This window comes from Bactrocera neohumeralis, chromosome 6 (assembly GCF_024586455.1).
Source record: "Bactrocera neohumeralis isolate Rockhampton chromosome 6, APGP_CSIRO_Bneo_wtdbg2-racon-allhic-juicebox.fasta_v2, whole genome shotgun sequence".
NCBI classification, from domain to species: Eukaryota; Metazoa; Arthropoda; class Insecta; order Diptera; family Tephritidae; genus Bactrocera; species Bactrocera neohumeralis.
The window spans coordinates 61,975,055-61,998,784 of record NC_065923.1 but is presented as its reverse complement, the minus strand read 5'-3'; the positions used below and the strand labels follow the sequence as shown (position 1 = coordinate 61,998,784).

The following is a 23,730-nucleotide window of genomic DNA, read 5'->3' as shown; positions in this document are numbered from 1 at the left end:
AACGTTTAATTATAACATACAAGGTGCATTCCAAGTAAACTGGACCTTTTGAATCTAGGACCCCCTGGTGGCGCTATCTATATGTCTGGTGCGTTAGAATCTGCTATTTTTATCGATTGTCCAGTGAGAATTTCATGACATTTCATTGATTGGAAGTGAAGTTATTGCGTTTTAAGTGTCAGTATGTTTGTGTTATCGGTGCGAAAATGAGTTTCGAACAAAGAGCCAACCCAACATAAAATTTTGTTTTAAAATTGCTAAAACTTTTACCGAAACTTTTCAATTGATGAAACAAGTTTATGGCGATGATTGCCTATCCCGTAGCAGAATGCACGATTGCTTTCAACGTTTTCAAAGTGGTCGTGAGGACATAAATGACGATCAACAAGTGGGCCTATCAAAATCCGTGATCACCGGAAATTCCATCGAAACTGTGCGTGAATTCATCAAAAATCAGCCGAAATTATCATTGAAATTCGTGAAAATGGAATTGAAAATCTCCAAAACATCGATTTATCACATTTTGACCGAACATTTGGGCTTACGAAAGGTGTGTGCACGGTTTGTTCCGCACAAATTGACTGATGACCAAAAATTGCTCAGAATCCAACATTCGATCGACGCTTGTGACCGATTATTTGACCAAAAATCACATTTTAACCATTAACCTCTCCCCGTATTCACCTGATCTGGCACCGTGCGACTTCTTCCTTCTCGGAAAAATGCATTTGCCCATGAAAGGAAAGCGTTATGCAGACGTAGAGGCCATTCAAAAGACTTGCACCGGCATAATGGCGGCCATACCGGCCAACGAGCTAAAACACTCCTTCGACATGCTTTTGGACCGTGCTAAAAGCTGTATTGAAGCAGAAGGAGACTATTGAATAAAATAAATTGATTTTGCCGAAAAACCACTTGGTCTGTTCCATTCGGTCAACATGACCTATCCAGCGTAGCCGCTGTCTTTTAATTCGCTGAACTATGTCAATGTCGTCATATATCTCATATAGCTCATCGTTCCATCGAATGCGATATTCGCCGTGGCCAGCGAGCAGGACCATTCTTTTTCGCAGAACTTTTCTTTCGGAAACTCGCAACTCATCAGTTGCTGTCATCGTCCAGGCCTCTGCACCATATAGCAGGACGGGAATTATGAGCGACTTATAGAGTTTGGCTTTTGTTCGTCGAGAGAGGACTTTACTTCTCAATTGCCTACTCAGTCCGAAGTAGCACCTGTAGGCGAGAGCAATCCTGCGTTGGATTTCCAGGCTGACATTGTTGGTGGTGTTAATACTGGTTCCTAAATAGACGAAATTATCTACAACTTCAAAGTTATGACTGTCAACAGTGACGTGAGAGCCAAGTCGCGAGTGCGACGACCGTTTGTTTGATGACAGGAGATATTTCGTCTTGCCCTCGTTCACTGCTAAACCCATTTTCTGTGCTTCCTTATGTTGAGGCCGATGATATCAATATCATCGCTCCCTGTATATAAATTTTATGTGAATTTTGATATTTCTTTAAGCTAAATACGGTAAAAAAATAAACAAAACATTTCATAAAAATTTTCTTTCTTTAAAAAACTATCATTATTTATTTTTTTATTATATTTCTTTATTTTGGAATATATCAAAACTAATATTTTTAGTCTATGAAAGATAACAAAAATATGACAAATAAATAAATGAAAACGGAACAAGCACGTATTTAATTCTGTTTGTAATTGAGTGTTTAATTTATTAATTCTCATAATTAAATATTTCTTTATGTTATTGTCTGAAAAATAACAGAACTATTATTTTGAATATTGATGATTTCTGATAGCATTGCAGAACAAAATCGAATATTTTGTTTTTGTCAGTAAATAGCTTTTAAACATGCTGTTTATCTAACGGTCTAAAAAAGTCTTGCGGTATTTTTATTGAAATTTTTTTTTATTGAAATTGAAATGAATTTTTGATGACTCATGCCCAGCTCTTGACCGATGCTACGGCTGCTACTATGCCAGTCTCTTTCGACCAATTCAGCGATTTTATCGCAATTTTCGACGACAGGCCTTCCGGAGCGTGGCGCATCTTCGACCACCTCTACACCACAACGAAAACGTTGAAACCATCGTTGTGCGGTGGAAATGGAAACTGTATCGGGTCCATAAAATGCACAAATTTTATTGGCGGCTTGAGATGCATTTTGCCTTTATCGTAGTAGTACTGTAAAATATGCCGTATTTTCTCTTTATTTTGCTCCATGTTTGCGACGCTATAACTCACGAACGACTTAAAAGAAACGACAATCAATCAAACACGTGTTAGCGCGTGAAATGAGCTTTCCAAAAAGGTATAGCATGACCCGATGCGACGAATAAAACTAGAGCTACGCGCTTTCAGCGCCAACTAGCGAAAATACCGCAAGACTTTTTTGACAACCTATTATTTCGGGATCAGAGAACAAAAACAAATATTAATAAGCGAAAATTGCTTTTCTGTCTCTCCAAATAATCTTAAGTAAGAAACACATACACTTTTATATGTGTTTGAACAAATTCTCCAAGCACTTTTGCCATTCTGAGTGAGGTATCTCCACAACATGCGTTTTGAACGCAACAACTGCCTCTTCAGGCGTTGATCTATTATGGTAGTTTATTTTTTAAGAATGGGAATTAAAGTAGACATTCGAAGCCAAGTCAAGACTTTACGGTGGATTATTCATCAAATGTGAGCTTTCACACATCGACTGAATGAACTGTAGTCGATGTGTGAAAGCTCACATTGCCGTTGTGAAGTGTGATCCGTCTTCGGCGGTTGGTTTTCCTGATTTCTTGAAAGGCAACTGGCAGACAAATGGTTATGTACAACTCATAATTTAGTGTTCTGCTTTGTTCTAGTGGTATGGTTGCGACATGTTCAGTTTTTCCGAAAAAACAGAAAACCATTTGCTTTGAATTGGATTCGGCTCATCTTGAAACACCCATAAAAGCGACTGCTCTTTCGATCACATTCGTATAAATCAATAAATCTTCATTTGTCACGTTGTCCTAGACGTGTTTCGAAGAACCGTTATTGTATTTTTTTCAACAATTCTCTCGACCAATCGACACGCGCCTTTTTGTAGCGATCAACAAACCGTTTTTGGAGGTATCCCACACAAACAAATTTTTCGTCTGGAACGACCTTCCGGAAATTCGTTTTGGAGTAATTTATGACCTCGATTGGATTCACCATATCATCCATAAGCACCGGTCCTTGTTGGTGCTTCATCGCCAAAAGTTGTATTAAGTTCACTGATTGTAAAAAAAACCGCGCGAAATTTTTTTAATTTAAATCCAATTTTTTACAGAGATGAATATTTTAAGTAACTGTAAACAACACAAATAGCGCTGGTATGTCAAAACGTTCTGAGTATGCATAACATCAAAAATGTCAAACTTTACGATAAAATTCTGAGTTGCCAAATCCTGAAATATAAAAGACAACCCACGTATTTTCGGTTTCCGTTCTGTTTAATACATTTTTTCTTTTTAAAATTTTTGCCAACCTAAAAAATGTACATATTTTCAAAATAAACAAAAAAAAATAAATAATATTTTTTTTTTATTTAAATTATTTATTACTTTTATTTAATATTATTACTATTTACAATTTTTTGTTTAAAGCTAAGCATAATGCATGTTTGTTTGTATGCAATTTATAAGTGAATATCATATCAATTAATACTATTTTATTTATTTATAAGCAATTTATTTAGTTTATTACAGTATAGAAGCATTACATTAAATTACCAACAAAAACGCAAAAATACGTTTATTGCAGATTTTTAAATAATTATCGAAAAATATTAACAATAAAGAGCATTTTCTTTTGTTATATAATATGCGTAAATATAATAAGTTAAAGGACAGTAATGATTTGTTTTTTTTTTTTTTGTTGTATAAATTAAATGAGCAAAATTATACTACAACAATAATAATATGAGAAAATACATTTGTATATGCGTGTGGGTGGAAAGACCATAAGTGTGTGGAAATTACGGTAATTACAACTAGTAAAAAATACATAATTAAGTTTTTGAGCGCAGCCAAAGTGTACATAAGTTTTTATATAAATATCGGTTAATGCTTAAAGTTGTCCTAAAGAAAAATTGTGTAATTTTTAGAAAATAATTATGGTTATAAGCCATTAACAAGATTTTTGATGCAAATTGCGCTTACACGTGAGTGTGTATTTATTTTGTTTTATATTTAACATAAAAATTTAAATATATAAATATTTTCTAATTTTTTTTATCTGGAAAACTAATAATTCCAGTTTTTTTTTTTTAATTTAGCCTCAGCAAGTTTTTTCGAAAATGTACAGTATTGTTACAAAAAACATCTGCCTAAACATCAATGATCAAGCTAATAAATAAGCGTGAGTTTTTAAAATTATCGAATTTTTTGGAAGTAAATTTTAAAATATTTGCGCTGTTTGCACCAAAGTGCTTTATAAAATGAAAAAATAGTTAGAGTTGGCGCTAATTTTAAATTTTAAAACTAAATCAAAAGAGAAAAAGCAAAAAAAAAATTAATATATAATAAATAATTATAAAGTGCTGTCACAGGCACGTAATTGCAATGAGTTTTTGAAATTCGAAATATTAAAATTATTAAATAAAACAAAATTTGATACAATTTCGGGATTTAAACAACATGATTTGAGGCCAATTTCAGGAAAAATTGCTTGAAAAATAATTTCTTACAATAAAAAAACTATTTCGAAATTTAATTTTTACAATTTTAGATTTTTAATTTTTACAATTTTTCAAATTATAAAAGCGAATATATAAATAAAGAAATTTTGAGCCTAAAGTTTTGTAAAAAAACACTTCCTTGATTTTTAAAAGCAATTGTTCGAAAAGAGTTTCTACTATAAATATAATCTCTAAATTTATTTTCTACATTTTCGAATTTATTTTATGAACGAAAATAAAAAAAAAAACTAGTTTTGACCATAAACTAAACATCACATTATACATATTTTTAAATTTGGAAAACAATTGATAGAAAAAAATATATACATATATTATAAATAAAATTTCGAAATTTAATACAAAAATTTTCTAAATTTCTTAGAGATGAGAATTCTTTTACATAAAAATAAAATTTCGAAATTTAATTTAAGCATTTTTTAATATTTTTAAGGGATGATAATTGTATATTTTAGCAAACAATTACTAGAAAAAATCATTTTCATGTACAAACATAATTTAGAATAAAAATTTTTAAATTTTCGGAATTGTATAAGAAAATTACCTAACAGTATGCCGTGTTAACTCATACTCATATTTACAATTTGAGATAGAAATCGTTTGAAAAAATACTTTTTTAAAAGGAAATAAAATTCCGAAATTTAGTTTAATATTTTTTGAATTTTATAAGAGAAATTACTAAATAAAATAGGTGAGGATTCTTAACTTCAGAAAGCTGTAGCTCGAAAAAATATTTTTCAGATATAAATACAATTTCGAATTGAAGATTTTACTTTTTCTTAAGTTGCCTAAAATTATGCAAAGTAAAAGTTATATTTTCATATTCACAATTTGAGAAATATTTTTTCTTAAATTTATAAAAACAGTTTTGAAATTTAATTTTATCATTTTCGAATTTGTATATAAGAAAAAAACTAAATAAAACAAGTTCTCAGCCTAAAATTAGACATGTAAATCATAAAATTTTATGTTTATGCTCAATTTTTAAACACTTTGGCTTGAAAATGTTTTTCAATAGAAAATGCGGAATTAGAAGTACAAATGCAATAATTTCGAATTTCGAAAACTCATGGCTAGCGTATAAATTTGTGAAATGTGCTTACATTTAGTAAATTTATCTTCTTAAACCTAATCAGCTTTGTATATTGTGTTGTTCGCTTTATTAATTTTTTTTTTGTGTTTTTATTTCTTTCTCATTGCCATATGCTTAGTTTGGAATGTTCATTTCATAAGTGCTGTTGCGCAGAGAGAAAATCGTCGAGCAGTCAACGCATTTAAGTAAAGTTATTTATAAAAATATATTTATGTATATGTATGTATGTACGCTTTTATGTAATGTCGTTTCTTTTAGAACCCGATTACCGATTACTGATTACTGCTTACTGGCTGCCAAGCTGCTTTGTATTTATACTACGTATGTATATATGTTTGTATTTATTTCAATAAGTTCGCATATAAATATGCGTAACTTTTGCTCTATCCCTAATGCGCATCCCTGTAGAGTAGTGCTTATATGTATGTATGCGTGTGCGGAAGAAATACTGTTGCCTTGCAATTAGTTCTCACAAAACTCTTTGCATATTTCTGCTGGGGCGGCGAACTACATAGTTGCCGTGCGTTGAATGTACAGTTATAGTAACACTTTTACTTTCATTTGACATTGTGTATACTTTGTGTGCCTCAATTCCTGGTCATCGGACCGAGTCGAAACCAATCGATCAGTTCTTTACGCAGATCGTATTTACATAGATCAATTTGAAAGCCGCCCAGCAGTTCGTTCTCCTGTAGTGTGTCATGTGACCAGACGGTCACGTGCAGAAAGCGGTTTTGTATGTGCTCCAAGGGCATGCGATACTCGAGCTACATTAGGAGTAGATTACAATTTATTTTCACTTTTATTTTTATTAATTTATGTTTCTTATTTACCGTTTCCATAAAACTGGGCACACAGGTCTTCCGCACCACTTTCGTTTTACGTTTCGTCACTTTGGTTGCATCTGGTTTGAGATAGCATTTGACATAGGTATTGGGCTCTTGACCACCTTGCAGCATTGGCAGGCCTTTGGCGTGATGAATCTGTAAATGTGAGGAGTTATTTAAAAAAAATATTAAAAAGAAACAAAATAAAACATAAAAAATTTACTAAAAATAAAATTGAATGACATTCTATGAAAAATGTCCAACAATAAAAAAATTTCTTAAAAAATTTATTTATAAAGAAAGTAGAAAAAAATACAACCAAATTAAATATTAATAATATTTAATGAAAATACAAAAAAAACTCAATTAGAAAATTAAACTCAATATTACATAATCGATAAGCGATATAGAACAAATCAATATAAATCAAAACCAAAATTTTCAAAAAAACTGTACAATAATTTCATATATTTTTTCTCAAATACATAACCTTTAAATAAATTAAATATTTTTAATAAAATATGAAAAAATCAAATTAAAAATTAACTTATTAAGGAAATAGAAAAATAAAACTAAAATAAAATAAATAATATTTAATAAATATAAAAAAATTAAACTGGAAATTAATTTATAAGCAAATCAAAAAAATAAAATCCAATAAAAACATATAAAAAAATAACACATGATAAATAAAAATACAATTTTCAAAAAAAACCTTTTATACCAAAACTAATATTTTCTGTATAATAAATTCATATATTTTTTTCCATAAAACATTACCCTTAAATAAATTAAATATTTTCAATAAAATATGAAAAAATTAAATTAAAAATTAATTTATTAAGGAAATAGAAAAATAAAACTAAAATAAAATAAATATATAATAAAAAAAAAATTAAACTGGAAATTAAATTATAAGCAAATCAAAAAAATAAAATTTTCAAAAAAAAAAATTTATTCCAAAACTAATATTTTCTGTATAATAAATTCATATATTTTTTCTCAAATACATAACCTTTAAATAAATTAAATATTTTTAATAAAATATGAAAAAATTAAATTAAAAATTAATTTATTAAGGAAATAGAAAAATAAAACTAAAATAAAATAAATAATATTTAATAAATATAAAAAAATTAAACTGGAAATTAATTTATAAGCAAATCAAAAAAATAAAATCCAATAAAAAAACTATAAAAAAAATAATAACGCATGATAATTAAAAATAAAATTGAAAAAAAAACCTTTTGTACCAAAACTAATATTTTCTGTATAATAAATTCATATATTTTACCCATAAACCATAACCTTTAAATAAATTAAATATTTTCAATCAAATATGAAAACATTAAATTGAAAATTAATTTATAAGAGAAATAGAAAAAAATAATGCTAAAATAAAATAAATAATATTTAATAAAAATAAAAAAATCAATTAAATTAGAAAAATTAAAATCAAAATTAATTTACAAGCGAAATAGAAAAAAAAGAAAAAATTATAGCACAAGACAATTAAAAACAATATTTTCAAAAAAAAATGTGTGATACAAAAATTTAAATTTTCAGTATAATAGAATCACATATTTTTCTCAACTTGCTTGCCAATGGCTATCGGCATTTTTTTACAAATTCAAAGAAATATTAAATATTTATATATATACATGTCGAACATATACTTGTATAATATATATATGTATGTATGAATGTGTGTTATATTTATTTCACTCACCATCACTGTTAAGACACCACGGCGATATTGTAATGATAATTTTATCTGACCAACTTCATAGGGGTTCTCACGCGTTTGCTGCTTGACTTCTGTAATAAAAAAATAAATGTATTATTATTATAATAAAGGAAATTGGAAAATACTATATTATTTAATAGACTATTAGACCCATTTTATACTCGAGCATTTATTTTAAATATGCTTGGTATTGTTTCAAAACCCCGCAAAGCTCATTTAAATTTGTAAATTTTTGATGACTCGTTCGAGTATTTCGACTGGTAACTGGCGAATAACACGCGTGATTTTTTGCGCCAAGGCCTGAATCGAAGCGAGATAGTCCGCATAGACTTTACACTTCACATATCCCCACCGGCAAAAGTCTAACGGTGTGATATCACACGATCTTGATGGCCAATCGACCGAATTGTTCTCTCAATAAAACTATTGATTGATGCTATGAGTGGGAAGTGACGCCATCTTGTTGAAACCAAATCTCGCTGAGATCGCGAGCTTCAAATTTAGGCATCGGTTATCATGGCGTTATAACGCAGTCTAATGACGGGAACGTTTTCATGCTCTCACCGGTATAATTTTTCGAGAAATATGCGCCGATGATTCCACGGGCCCACACCGAAATGTTGTTTTCCTGGATGAAATGGCAGCCCAATTGGAGAAATTTTGCTTGTTTGCATACCCATTGAGCCCGAAATGGGCCTCGTCGCTGAACGAAATTTGACTCGAAAACGTCGGATCTTCTTGGAATTTTTCAAGAGCTCATAGAGCGAAGCGATGTCGCTTGGGAAGCTTGAGCGACTTCAGCACTTGCACAAGCTGTAGTAGTTTGTACGCTTTCAATCTAAGATCACGGCGTAAAATGCGCCAAGTCATTCCATACATCAGTCCGAGTTGGTGCGAACGGCGCCAAATCGACTCTCCACGGTCTTCGTGTACACTCTCAGCTACGGTTGCTATATTTTCTTCGCCGCGTGCTGTACGTGGTCTATTCGATCAAATATTATCGTATAATGAATGCTGAATCTCACTCAGTAGGCCGATTATGTTGACCATAAGTTGATTGAGGCGCGCGAAACACATTCTTTACAGAACGTGAATTTTCGTAATAAAGTTGAACGATTTTTAAACGTTGTTTAGACTTTGACTTAATAAAAATAACATGACAGTTTGACACGACTTACGTCATCTGCCAAAAAAAGGCTATTGAAAAAAGTACCACTACTCGGATCACTCTATACTATGTTCTCTGTTTTAAGACCTGTATAACGTGTGAGTTCCTGTTCTTATTAATGGTCGAATAGATCGCAGACTAATAAAATTCTTTCATCATTGTTTCTGAAATTTCAATACCCTTGAAATTCTGATGCAACTCTAAGATCCATCTTCAAGATCTTTAAAGTAAAATCAAAGCATGTTCTGCCTTAAAATATGCTAGTTAGAACATGTCTTACAAGTCAACATCAGCTGTTCTATTCTCACTGACGAATATTATTTTATGCTTAGCCTTAACTTTATAACTTACGTAAGTTCAAATATTTGTCGACCTACTAACATATATTGCGCATACAAACATATGTAAATATTCGTTTATTCTTATCGAAAGCAAATATTAACAAGAATAAAAAAACTGACTCTGCTGCGGTTTTATTACGAAATACCGATAACAAATGTCCAGAAAACAGATTCCAACGGTTGCGTAAGCATTAGCCCACTAATCGGGACTAATTAAATTCACTAACGAAATAGTACAAGCCGACTGAAAGTGGAACTTGGGGTATGTTTTGTTTCTGAAATTTTTATACCCGCTCTCAATGCGAGCATAAAGCTTTTTTAATTTTTGCTGGAAGCAGATATATCGCATAATATTAAAAATAGCCGAAAAGACACTTAGAAATCACTTCATTCTAAATGAAACTGTAGTAAAGCTTTTGTCAAAATTGTCTCACAGTTCGAAATTTGAATTAGTCAGTCAGTCAGGAGTTTTTTTTATCTAACTTCTAGTTTGGAAAAATGGCTAACTGGGGGACGAAGTGGTATCAGTACATTTTTCATAAATTAATCTATTTTTTTGTGCTTTAACCAAGCCTCATTTAGTTAAGGCTCGGAGAAATGGGCTCTTAGTCCACGGGGTCTTTTTTGCAAAGTATAACCGACTATATAAAAATATATTATACTATATAAAACTAAGTCTCCACAATGCTGGAGTTCGGTGATTGGTTTCGTAAAACACAGCCGATAATTAAAGGGTCGACACTGCCTCGGGAAAGTGCACGACTATAGGGGACTAGAGAAAATCCGACTACACTAAGCGAACAAAGTAGTGAAAGTCACTTTTTATGGTAATCTATTCGGCTGAAAAGAGGAGTGATCACACAAATTGAGTAGACTAGCATGAAAATAGCCGAGTAGTTGTTAAAGGTTAAAAACCATCAACGAGTTCATAAGATCTTATTAGCGTATCAGCGTCGCTAGACCTGGCATATCTAAATATAAATAATAACTACCGCCTCAACAAAGCCGAATATGGTAGAAGAAATATAAAGCCTAAATTCTTCTAATTTACTGATTTGATTTTTTTGATACGAATTCTTTCCTTAAAAGCACGGGATACACAATTTTTAGTGCCGACCGAACTTCAGTATTCCTTACTTTTTTGTTTTAGTTTTTTTTTTGTTTTTGTTTTACTTTTTATTATTTCTTGACTACTTCACGTGTCACACGCTTATCAGAAGTTAGTTACTTACCTCTAACTTTAGACACCGTCAACTTAGCCTCCTGCTGATCGCGCAACAAGGGATGGAAGAATGTATACACCAAATCCGAATGCGCAATCTCATCCGCTGAATTGAAGAGTGAGATGAGAAAACGTTGTATTTGTGGGAGGCGACGCTCTGCGACTGTCTTCACATTTGAGCGACCGACATGCATGCCACTTGGTAAACTAAAAGAAATATACATATATGAATAAAACAACAACAATATAGTACATATGTATAAATAATAAAAGATAAATGAAAAAAGAATAAGGGGAAAATCAAATAGAACGAGTAAATTAAAGGTTAATTAGTTGGCAGTTGAGTAAAATGTAATAACTGGGCTAATAAAGTTGGGCCGACATAAAAGTGAGCGGTGAGAGCAAGTTAAATACAAAAAGTGAAATTAATATAAAAAATTATAATGAAAACACATTTTATGCGAACTTGTTGGAAAAAAATATTGAATTAAATTTATTATATACCATAGTTCGACGAAAGACTCAGCATAAAAGATCGTTTGTGAAGTGAAATAGCGGTAAATAAGAATCGTTTTGGCGAGATTGATAGGTGAAGGGCACCTATGACATGTGCATAACTGTTAATGAACAGTAACGGTTAACACGAGTAGATAATATGAATACCTACATATATAAGATGGGCTAAAATTTAAGGTTATTTTAAAAAATATCGGTGATGAAAAAATTAGAAAAATAAATGTTATCAAAACTAATAGAGGCTGGGCTAAAAAATTAAAGCAAATAAAACAGTAAAATAAATATAAAGTGAACTAAATAAAAGACTAACAAAAAGAAAATTAAATAAAAATTAATTAAATTAATTAAAACGTTAAAAAATAGAATAAATATAAAATTAACACAAAGAGCATTTTAATGAAAAAATTTAATTAAATTAAATCAATCAAACAATATTAAAAACAAAAATTAATAAAAAATAATTTAAATTTTTAATTTTATTTCAAATCAAAATTAATTTGAAAAAAATAACAAATAAAAAATTAAATGAATATAATAAAATATTCTGAATAGTAAACAAATAAAAAAAATTGAAATTTAAATTAATTTCAAAAATTAATTCTAAAAATCATTATTTATATATACATATATATAATTTAATTGGAACTAATTAAATTAACTCAAAAACGAGGGAAAGTTAAACAATTTAATAAAAATATTAAAAATGACTAAGAAGGGAAATATTTTTTTATAAAAACTTTGAAACAAAATATATTTTGATTTATAAACAAATAAATAAAAAATTAAATTAAAATTAATTTCAAAAAATCATTACAGTAGAGGCCCGCTAATCCGGACATGACCTAATCCGGATTCCACTGTAATCCGGACAGGGTTAAAAAACTAAAAATTTCTATTATGTCCCTTGTAATCCGGACCGACATTCTCTATCCGTATTCTCTAATCCGGATCACATGTTTATTATTCACTACATTCGCTTTTATGCTTTATTGGTTTAGGTTTTTTTTGTTTTTTTGGAACATGTGTATTATTTGTTATAATAAACAAACAGAAATTTATAAATACTTTTTCTTAATACATAGTTCTGATAGTATGTCTTTGGTAATCCGGATTTCCTTATATTCCGGATAGGGGCCGGTTTTAATTGATCCGGATTAGCGGGCCTCTACTGTATTTGAAAAAAATAGCATATAAAATTTAATTGAAAATAATTAAATTAATTAAAATAACTCAAAAAATAAAGAAAATTAAACAATCGAATAAAAAATAACAAAGAAGTGAAATATTTTCTACAAAACAATTTAAAATAAAACAAATTTTGAATAAAAAGCAATAAAAAAAAATTGAAATTAATTTCAAAAAATCATTATTTGAAAAAAATAGCATATACAATTTAATTGAAACTAATTAAATTACTTAAAATAACTCAAAAAATAAAGAAAAATAAACAATTGAATAAAAGATAGCAAAGAAGTGAAATATTTTCTATAAAACAATTTAAAATAAAACAAATTTCGAATAAAAAACAATACACAAACATTGAAATTAATTTAAAAAATTAATTTAAAAAAATTATAATTTAAATAAAAAATATACATACATATATATAACATTTAAATGCAACAAAATAAAAATGTAAAATAGTATTACTATTAAAAACGTTAAACTAATACTTTATTTAAATCAAAATTGTTATAAAATCCCTCAAGGAGGTAAAAACACTACCCGAAGTATTAACGTGAATGGTAATGAGTGAATAATAATGAGAATTTGTAGCTAAAGAGTAAAGCACAAATGCAAACGTTTTTATTAACAATTCGTGGTACTGGTTAAAGTCAAAACAATTGACGTTGAGTAGTACGCTGTAGTTGTTGCTCTTGTTGTTGTTGCCAAAACAGCAGTTAACAGCCAAGCAAGCAGCCAGCCAGCCAGTAACTACGAAGCTTTTGTCATTCGATTTGAAAAACGCGTACGAGGCAGACACGCCGAGCGAGCGGCAAAGTCGAGTAACAGTAACAAAAATGGTATTGACAAAAAAATAAAAGTAAATGACAAAAACAAAAAATACCAACTAAGCATAAAGAAGTGCAAGAACAAATTTTAATTGATTTCTTAGATATCAGGGCGTCAAACAAACAAAAATAATTAAAATAAAAGCTGTGATAAGCAAAGTAGCGGTAACAGAGTGCGACACTTTTAGCAAACGTGATAGCAATTATTTAAAAAAAAATAAAAGCAAAGAATCACAAAATTGAAAAAAATTTGCTGCGTTCGACAAGGCGAAAGTGTTCAAAATTACATATCTACACACATACAAACACACAAATATATGCATGTGTGCGTGTGTAGTGTAGTGCTCAAAAATGCTCTGACGAAACTTCAAAACGCAATGTGAAATATCAAAATTATTTAGCAATAAAAATTCAATTAGAAAACAAAAGTTTTGAAATTATAGCAAAATTATGGCAAAACTCGGCAATATCGATACAACTGGTATTGGCGGCGTCAGCGGCAGTAGCGCAGGTGGGCTATTAACAACAAGTACAACAAACATTTTTGTTTCTGCTACAAAATCAAACTAAATTTATCAATTTGTTCCACAAAACAAAAAAAAAAAATTGGAAAAAATAAAAACAGGTCATGATGACGGTCTCTTTGCCATGCTGGCATGTGTTGGCGTCTTCATTTGCATGATCTCCACATTGGTAGGCATAAAAATTTGGTGGTTCAAGCATCGACTAACATTCGACCATAGCCGTACGAGCAATGGTGCGGCGGGTGGTGCCACGCCTACTTTGCCGTTACGTACGCGTAGCAGTCGGGAGAAACGCATGTCACAAGAGGTAAAACAGTGAAACAAATGCTGAAGAGCGCAAACGAAATTTTTGAATATACAAGTAGAAAAGGGAAAGGGCACTGTAGTTGGGCACTCGGGGTCTTCTTCAGGCAGCTGCTTTAGACTTACAAGATTTTAATTATTTTAAGCAACTTTTAGTAGTTTACGCCTGAGTTTTGAACGAAATCTAAAATTGGCGATTAACTTTACGAAGTTGGTAGTTGAGAAATGAAATCGAAACTAACTCAGATTAGTACTTTTATGGCTAAATTATTTTTCGAACAAGGTTTGGTTAAATTTTTTGCAGTCTTTTCGAAGTGCTAGGCGTTGTTTCGAAGTTTATAAGAAATTTAAAAATTTGGATCTAATTAATTATGTTTAATTTGAAAGCACATTTCTTCAACTATATTAAATTACTACTCATAAATTCATTAGTTTAGACTATTTCTGGCAAATGCGGTGCATTGGTTTTGTTGTTATAATGTTCGTTTTAAAGAAATATTTTCAATATGACTTACATAGCTCGTGCATGTTAAGTCAAATCAAATTCTCATCAGATAGGTTGATCTATATCTAAAACACTTGCAAAAGCAGTATATCAACTGTTTTTTCTAAGTTTATTGAAATCAAATACATTGTTTATCATTTTGTCCGATATAGTGAAATGTAAGGTTGACATTAATGTGGTTCGAGCCAAAGAAACTGACGCAATTCGAGAAAATACATATGTCTCATATACATGTGTACAAATATATAACATTTCTAACTAATATTTCAAAAGTTTTAAGCTACTTTTCGGAAGTTATACGAGAAGCTTTTGGGATCATATGAATTTTCAAAACGTGTTTATCTCGCCAAATGAACTCAAATTTAGTTACCTAATTCATTTTAGCTTTCATTGCATAGCACAATTCTATCTACTTATCGATTCTCTACTCTTATGTAGCCGTCGGAAATTTTTTACGAAAACGATGCACCGCCAACATCGTCTCAATCAACAACTCTTCGCATAAGTTCCGTGTTTTATTGTGCGTCATTGGAAATTTCCGAAAATCACAAGCTGAATTTTCAACTATTAGATAATGGACAATTACGAATTTGCATCGATAAACAATAAAGTGTTTGGCGAATTAATGGCTTTGTGATAATAAAAAAAAGAAAGAAGAAAAAAATGGAAAAAAGTACAGCAAAGGATTTGTTTAATATATATAAGTTTTGAAGAACGTGTACCTAAAATGCTTTTGAAATATGACAGATTTATGATGTGCTATGATTAAAAGAATATAATGATTGTGGTAATGACATTTGCTTGATAACGCTTATAGCGTAGCTCGGGTTCAACAGACTTTAATTTGTAGATATAATCTGAATCAAAGCTAGTGAAGATGTAAGTTTGTAGATGTAAAATGAAGACTTGAATATTTTTTTGAACAATCATGCAAGGAGAATGCTTCAAAAGGAGTTGGTAATATAAACAGATATAATTCTCAAATCCTAAAGATTTGTGTAGATACAAGTATTAAGCCATGAGGTGGTGAAACTCTTTGTTTTAAATTGTTGAAGCTCCTATTGTCTCTGAAATGCTTAAGGTTTGGTAAGTTCATACCTGGAGGAAAAGGCATATTTACAATCAGCAGACATCAGGATAGACTTAAGGCGAAGAGAAAATGAAAAATCACGACAGTGGATGAGGAAACCGGCCGTTATTATCAAAATTATTTGGAGAATGTTTTGCTGCTCTGCACAAAATGACAATTTATTTAGAAAAGTAGAGAATACAGTTTACGACGATTTTGGGTTATAGAAAAACAATTTTTAGAAATAGTATTCAAAAATAGTTGTTCAATTCACAACCTGTCGTAAAGCATCGTAAAATCGTAAAATTATAAATTTTTACACTTGTTTTTTTATAATTTTACGATGCTTTACGACAGGTTGTGAATTGCTCAAGTATTTAAAAAAAAATATTTTAAAATATATAAAAATATAACCTCAAAATTGAAATGTACAGAAACATATTTCTCAAAAATATATATAATAGAAACTATATAAAAAGATATAGTAGAACTCATATATATATATTTATAACTTGGCACTTTAAAAAGTTCCAGAACTGAAATCGAGTAAAACTCTAAAAACAAATAATCAAAATACAGTTATTGTTTTACTAAAAACAAACAAAATGAGTTCGAATTCAAACTACTTCAAAATAATAGAAAGGCATATTTTCAAACGATCCACTTAGACTGTATTAGCAGAACTGATTAACATTTTACGATTGTAAAAAGCTTATAAATCTGCATAAATTTTATGGTGATAAGAAATATTGATAAAAAATGTGAAAAAGGTGGAGTGGCAAATGAGTTAAAAATTGGAAAAATATAAATTTTTGAAAATTTTGAGGAGGGTATGGTATATATAAACATATGTATATGTATATGTACATAGTATATACGTGTATATATTTTGTAAATAGTTCCGCACTTATATTCCATATAAGTATTTCTCCAGCTCTGTGACGCATTGCTCCACACACATGCTCATCATAGCCAGCACACACACCCAAGAGTGCGACAGAAGCTGCCTTCCACGCCGTGCCTGCCACTTGCCAACGGCTGTAAGGCAAAGCTAAGCAAAACAGACTTTATTAAATGTTTTCTTTTGCCGATCAACATATGACTAGTTATATGCGATATTTATGATACTCATCTATTTATAAACGGACGGACAGACAGGCAATTGGTGCTTTCAGTCACAAAAGTGCGTGTTGGAGAAATTAAAGCTTCGTCGCACTTTGATTTTGATAACACAAGTTAATTGGTGTGCGCCTGTGTATGTATTGTATTTCGTAACATACATGTGTATGTGTATGTAAGTACATGTATGTATGTACAAGCAAAAAATGCAACAAAAAAGGAGAAGCAAATGTACCTGCCTATTACGCTGATTGGTTTCGCTTATCAGCGGCGGCGGCGGCGGCGCTTTGCAAGCGTTTTATCGCTTTGCAGATATATTTACATAGTTCTTATTGTTGTTGCTATTGTCTTCTGTGTTTTTAATTGTGCAAATAGAATGTGCATTAGTCAGATTTTCGCTAAATAATTTATTTCGTTTGCCTTTTCGATATTTGTTGATTATTTATAACGGCAATTAGTGCATTTACATATGAGATATATATACAAGTATATGTGTATATACATATATGTATGTATGTATATGTATATTATATATATATATTATATATACTAGTATATATGTATATTAGGGTGCCACAAATAAAAATTTAATGATTTTTTTAACAAATCAAAAATATATGAAAGTTTAAGAGTTGAAAAAAATAAAAATAAAATTAATTTTTGCAGCACCCTAATGTACTTATTATGTATATTAATATAAACAGTAATGGTATGACAATTTGCTTTTGTTCTTTTGTAGATACGTGAACCCGTTGAGGTTCACGGTGTTTTTCGGCGCCGACAAGAGGATGATTTGGACATTGTGCCAACAAAACAATTGCCGCGTATGTATTTTTTATCTAGTCTAAATGTGCGTGTGTATATATTTCTTTACAAATGTATATGTATGAGTGTGTTGTGGGCGTTTGTGTGTATATGTACATATATGTAAATGGGGAATTTTCAATTATGACAAATTGTATAGTATAAGCTGATATTCACACGAACTTAAAATTTGTATTATCAATTACAGTAAGCTAAAGTTAAATTAAACAGTGATTTAAAAAAATGGAAAATTTTTTGGTTTACAAATTGGTAACACGAAAATACAAATATATTTACAAGTCTTAGAACGTTGCTTTTTATTTTTGTATATCTAAAATATGTGTTTCATTGAAAACAAGTTTTATATTCCATTTTTTAACATTTATGTTAATTATTATTTTTCTTTAATTTTAAATATTTTTATATCAATTAAAATAATTTAATTTTTATTTATATTAATTTTATGTAACAATCATTTTAATGAAAAATAATTATGATTTTTTTTTTTTGTAAAAATTCAAAAATTTAAACAAGTACATGTATGTTCATAATTTTTATGCAACAAAAGTATTTTTAAATTATTATTTTTTATTAAAAGTACATAATTAAATATACTATATGTTTAATTAATTTTATGTGACCATTATTTAAATAAAAACATACTTATGATTTTTTTTTTGCAAAAAAATTCAAAAAACATATTATTATTTGCACATTTATTACTCAACCGCACTTGAATTTGATTTGACGCGAAGTTTGAGGAAAAAACGGTGACAAAATTGACAAAGCCTACTATGGACAGTTACAAAAAATGCCATCCAAAAATAAGCGAAAAATAGTTTAAAAATTCAAAAAAATACATCGCAATACCTTTATTTTGTACTTTTGTATGGTGGTAACTTTTATTTGCACAGTACTGTATATATTATTTATATTTGTATATATATTTTTTTATTTTTAATTATTTTTACGTCATAGTTATTGAAAAAAAAACAACTTTTATAAAAATTAAAAAAAACATACATATGTACATTTTTAAATTTGTTGAAAAATTTTTATTTAATAATTTGTATTTTTAACCAATTATTAACTAATTTAAATTTATGTGACCATTATTTAAATAAAAAACACTCTTATGAATTTAAAAAAAAATAAAAAAAAGCATGTGGTTATATATACATATACATACATATATATATATTTTAATTTTTAATAATTTTTACGTCATAGTTATTAAAAAAATAAAAACTTTATAAAAATTTAAAAAAACATATGTACATTTTAAATTTGTTAAAAAAATTTGATTTAATAATTTGTATTTCTAACCAATTATTAACTAATTTAATTTTTAACCAATTATTAACTAATTTAAATTTACGTGACCATTATTTAAATAAAAAACACTCTTATGAATTAAAAAAAAAAATAAAAAAAGCATGTGGTTATATATATACATATGTGTATATATATTTTAATTTTTAATAATTTTTACGTCATAGTTATTAAAAAAATAAAAAATTTATAAAAATTTAAAAAAATCAAAACATATGTTCATTTTTAAATTCGTTAAAAATTTGTATTTAATAAGTTGTATTTTTAACCAATTATTAACAAATTTTTATTATATTTAATTTGTAATACTAAATTAAATAATATAAAAATTTTTGCATTATTTTTTATAATTAATAATGTTTTTTTATAAAAAACGTCAATATTGAATACAGATGATTACACTTTTTAATATTAATAATATGTTAAACATAAACAATTTTATATTTTAAATATTTTTTAGTGTTTAGTTTTTATGTAATTATATTTGTCATTACTTTTAAATGATAATTAGTCTATTTTTTTAATAAACTTTTCAACTTTATTTTGAAAATTTTATTGGTATTAAAAATATAAATTTGTATATATAAATAAATTTTATACAAAAAAATGTAATGAAACTAAAAATTGTATCCAAAAAAATTTTAATTAAACCAAATTCATACAAATTTAAATTTTTAACGTTTTATTGAATTATTTTTAACTATTTATTTTGTGGCTTTCGTAACAGTAAAATCTAAAACAAAATTTAAATACTATTATAATAAAATAATTGTTTTAACAAAATTCCTAGTCAAAAGTATTTTATATTACATTTCTTATTATATTTTACAAAATTTATTTTAAGTTTTAATTGTACTGTGATTTTTCATCATTTTATAGTTTTGTTTTTTTACGAATTTTTATTAAGTTTTATTATTTTTCATTTTATTAAATTTTTTTTGCATTTACTTAATTTTATTTAAAATTATTTACATACATATATTTTATTATTGTATATATTCTTTTTAGATTAATTTTAATTATATTTATTTCATTTAATATTTTATTTTGTTTTTATTTTATTTCATCTTTTTTTACAATTTATTAATTTTATTTGATTTTCCTTTATTTTTTATAGTACTTTATTTTAAGATTTATGTTTACTTTCATTTTTTTCCTTCCCATTTTCATTCTTATTTTATTTTAATTTGTTTGATATTTTATTTCATTTTATTTTATTTTTATATTCAATTCGATTTTTTTTTACTTTTAACATTCCTTTCAACGCAGTATAATGTAAAACTTATTCAATCTCCTTTAATTTCTTTCGCAGCCGTTCGCATACGGAACCTCTCTCAAAGCACACCCTCACTTTTTCCACTACCCCCAACACGTCGGCAAGAGCGTGTTCGCAGTGCCATCTTCGAAGAATATGAGCCACCTACACGTGAGCCACCACGCCCACCGATCGACTCACCGCCACCACCAAAGCGTGAACCGACACGCTCCCAAATCGACTCTCCACCGCTGCAACACACACCCACCATAAGTCTTGTCGAAGAAATGCCCACCTTCGATGAACTGGAGGAGAAGTACAGGCAAATGGAGCTGAATGAAGCGAAAGAAAACGAATTGAATACCGAAGGTGGTGATGCGAGTATACTACGCGTGCGTGAATCACCACCACTACCACCGAAACGCCTCTATCGTAACTCAAGCAAGGAAGCGAGCAATGCTCCGGCTGTGGGTATGCATAAGTTCGTGAAGGCCAAGTCACCATCGTTAGACACAGTAGGAACGCTACAAAATTTGAGTGAACGGCGTGCGACCGGCTACCTAAGGCCCGACGAGGTCGATATTAATGTGAGACTTGCTGAAGTGCAAGATTTGAAGGCAATGCGAGCGCACAGTGTAGAAGAGTTCGGCGAACGTCGACCAACCGGTTACATTAAGTACGAGGAGATCGATACGGATGGCTTGGATGACTTCCGCAATAAATGGGATTCATTGCAAACGAACTTAGGCGCAGAAAGTCCCATATCCAATGAGAGTTATGATCGTACAACCTTTGAAACCATGCACGGGCACAATTACGATCACCTTAATCGTGTGAGTGCGTGTGAGTTAAGTACGGTTGCCGATAGCGCGCCTGCCACTTTCAAAGATGTTGGACGCGGCGCAAACACAGCAGCGCGTTTTAGCTGGCAAACAGATGAACATTTGGCGAACAAACAGGTGAGGCCCGAATCGCAGGCGAGCATCGATTTCACCAGCGACGAAGAGTATGCCGAGGAACTCGATGGTTTTAAGCCACAAACGATAATGAAATCCGCCACGGTAGCTGACTCTACTTTCGGTGGATACGAGAGTGTGGAGCAAGTGCGACCACAGACGCCGGAAGTGGCGTACGCGCCTACGCGTGTGGTGAAATTTGCGAACGCAGAGTTAGGTGAGCATGAGACGCTGCTCTCACACACTTTGGAAGAAGAGAAAGATACTTTGAAAATGCGACGGCCAACAGGTTATGTGCGCACAGTGAAACCCGAAGAGTTATGGGACGAGATGGAAGCCAATATAAAACAAGATGAACGAGAAAAACATCTCTGGCTTGAAATCGAAAAAGATGTCAACCTCAATCGAGATTTCGCAAGCAATATTGAGGAAGAATTCGATAAAATAAGACATTCATACGAGGAAAACGAGGCTGCGTTCTTGGAGGGCAATAACAGCTTGAAACGCGTACCCAAACAGGTGCTGATAACGACGCCCGAACCCGAAGGCTTTGGAAAAAGCATCGACGAAGATTGGGCGAGTTTTGAAAACTTGAGTGATGACAAATCTAAAAAGGATGCAGGAAAGGAAGCCGGCAAACAAGTCGTACAATTCAAATTATCAGACTTAGAAGACGCTTACGATAAAGAATCAGTACTACGTACAGAGCGACGCCCAACCGCTTTTGTGCGCAATACCAAACAAATACAGCGTGAACTGTCGAACATCGACGACGAAGACGAGCAGGCAGCCACAACACCGCACTACCAGACGAGTACAGTTGAATTCGTGGATGAGGCCAATGAAAGCGCTACTAAATCACTCAAAGAGCGTCGCCCCACGGGCTATGTGCGCCCACAAATATCTGATTTGGATGAGGATTATGTGCACGAGCACAATAAAGACAGCATTTTCGAGCCTGTCGAAGAGCCACTAACCGTGCAGACCGAAGCGCCTGTGCGCCCACGTACGCGTCAAAAAGTCACCTTCGATTTCAGTAACACAGAGTACTTTCAAACACCGCCTGACAGCGAGGAACAGCAAGCGTTAACCAGCTTTTCAACATCAAAGTTCGCCGGTAACGATAGCGACATCACAGGCGAAGATGAAACGGCGGCACATAATTTTCCAAAACCAATGCAGCGTATTACAAAAATCCATTACATCGCCGAGTCGGTTAACGATGGTAGTAACATTACACAAGATGAAGCGCTAGCACGCACCATCTCACCAACGCCAGTGCCGTTGCTTTTCGGCACACAGGTTTCGCTTGAGCAAGCCGAGACCGAAATAAACGATAACTGGGCAGCGATACGGCAGCGCCGACAAATCACTACAACGTCTCCGCAGCAAACGTTAACACCGATACTTATAAATGCGGACGAGCCTCCAAAACCGGCCTACCGAAATCCACTCGCGCAAGCATCAACGGTACAAAGCGTAACGCTGATGGAGGAACGTGTCGTGACGCAGCAACAAATGAGTACATTCCAACCGCATGCGGCGGCGCGTCATCAATACTTTGAGCAGAGCTATTACAATTCAACGGAGGCTTAGAAGCGAGCGGATAGATTTAGAAGAACAAGAAGATAATGCAAAATGAAATGGGGGCTTACTTAGCACGGAAAAGTATTAAATGTAGTTAAACCAAAGTTAGGTTTTAAAAATACATACATATAATGTGCCAAAAATATATTTACAGACGTTTAAGTGAAATAAAATAAATAAATTTATGACAAAAAATAATATGAAGATGCTTCCCTGCAATAATATTTGATATGTGAGATACTCGAAGAGTCGCATCATTCAAGGTAATCTACTAAAACAGATCTTGTCAGTTAGGATAGGTTCATGCGAACAGCTGAAAATATTGTATTAAAATATATTCCATTTGGGTAGAGAAAATGCTAAAGCAACAGGTTGATCTGCTAACAGATCGTACGAAGTTAGGTCGCCTAAAACCTAATTATACTTGTAGCCTATATACTATAGCGTATTTTAAGTTTACCACGAAGTCTATAAAACCCAGAAACCCGGAACCCTCCGATAGCCCTACTTAGCGACAGTCCGGCGGCACTTAAAGCAATTTGTAGAGAACGGCTGAATATTGAATCGGAATGTAACCATGTGCACCTCCTCCGGGTGCCCGAAAATG

General features: G+C 30.7%; 2 protein-coding genes across 3 annotated transcripts in view; one reads left to right on the top strand and one right to left on the bottom strand.

Moving 5' to 3' along the window:
* Nucleotides 1-6,060: 6,060 nt before the first annotated feature.
* The window catches only part of LOC126763147 (phosphatidylinositol 4-phosphate 3-kinase C2 domain-containing subunit beta), a 47,159-nt gene continuing 29,489 nt past the window's right edge, over nt 6,061-23,730 (bottom strand). The window contains exons 15-18 of the mRNA XM_050480399.1: nt 11,152-11,348; nt 8,393-8,481; nt 6,670-6,819; nt 6,061-6,603 (exon numbers count right to left, since the gene is read on the bottom strand). Coding sequence (XP_050336356.1) covers nt 6,424-6,603; nt 6,670-6,819; nt 8,393-8,481; nt 11,152-11,348 — 616 coding nt within the window. The 3' untranslated portion in view covers nt 6,061-6,423. The remainder of the gene's footprint in view (nt 6,604-6,669; nt 6,820-8,392; nt 8,482-11,151; nt 11,349-23,730) is intronic.
* Nucleotides 13,560-23,321, top strand: LOC126763153 (uncharacterized). 2 transcript variants are annotated; one of them, XM_050480409.1, is made up of 4 exons: nt 13,560-14,198; nt 14,295-14,500; nt 17,929-18,013; nt 20,638-23,321. In XM_050480409.1, exons 1-4 carry the CDS (start codon nt 14,120-14,122, stop codon nt 23,130-23,132), a joined length of 2,865 nt encoding a protein of 954 aa, XP_050336366.1. In that variant the 5' UTR covers nt 13,560-14,119; the 3' UTR covers nt 23,133-23,321. The 2 variants fall into 2 exon arrangements, with proteins under 2 accessions (XP_050336366.1, XP_050336367.1); XM_050480410.1 differs by having other exon boundaries at nt 13,561-14,180.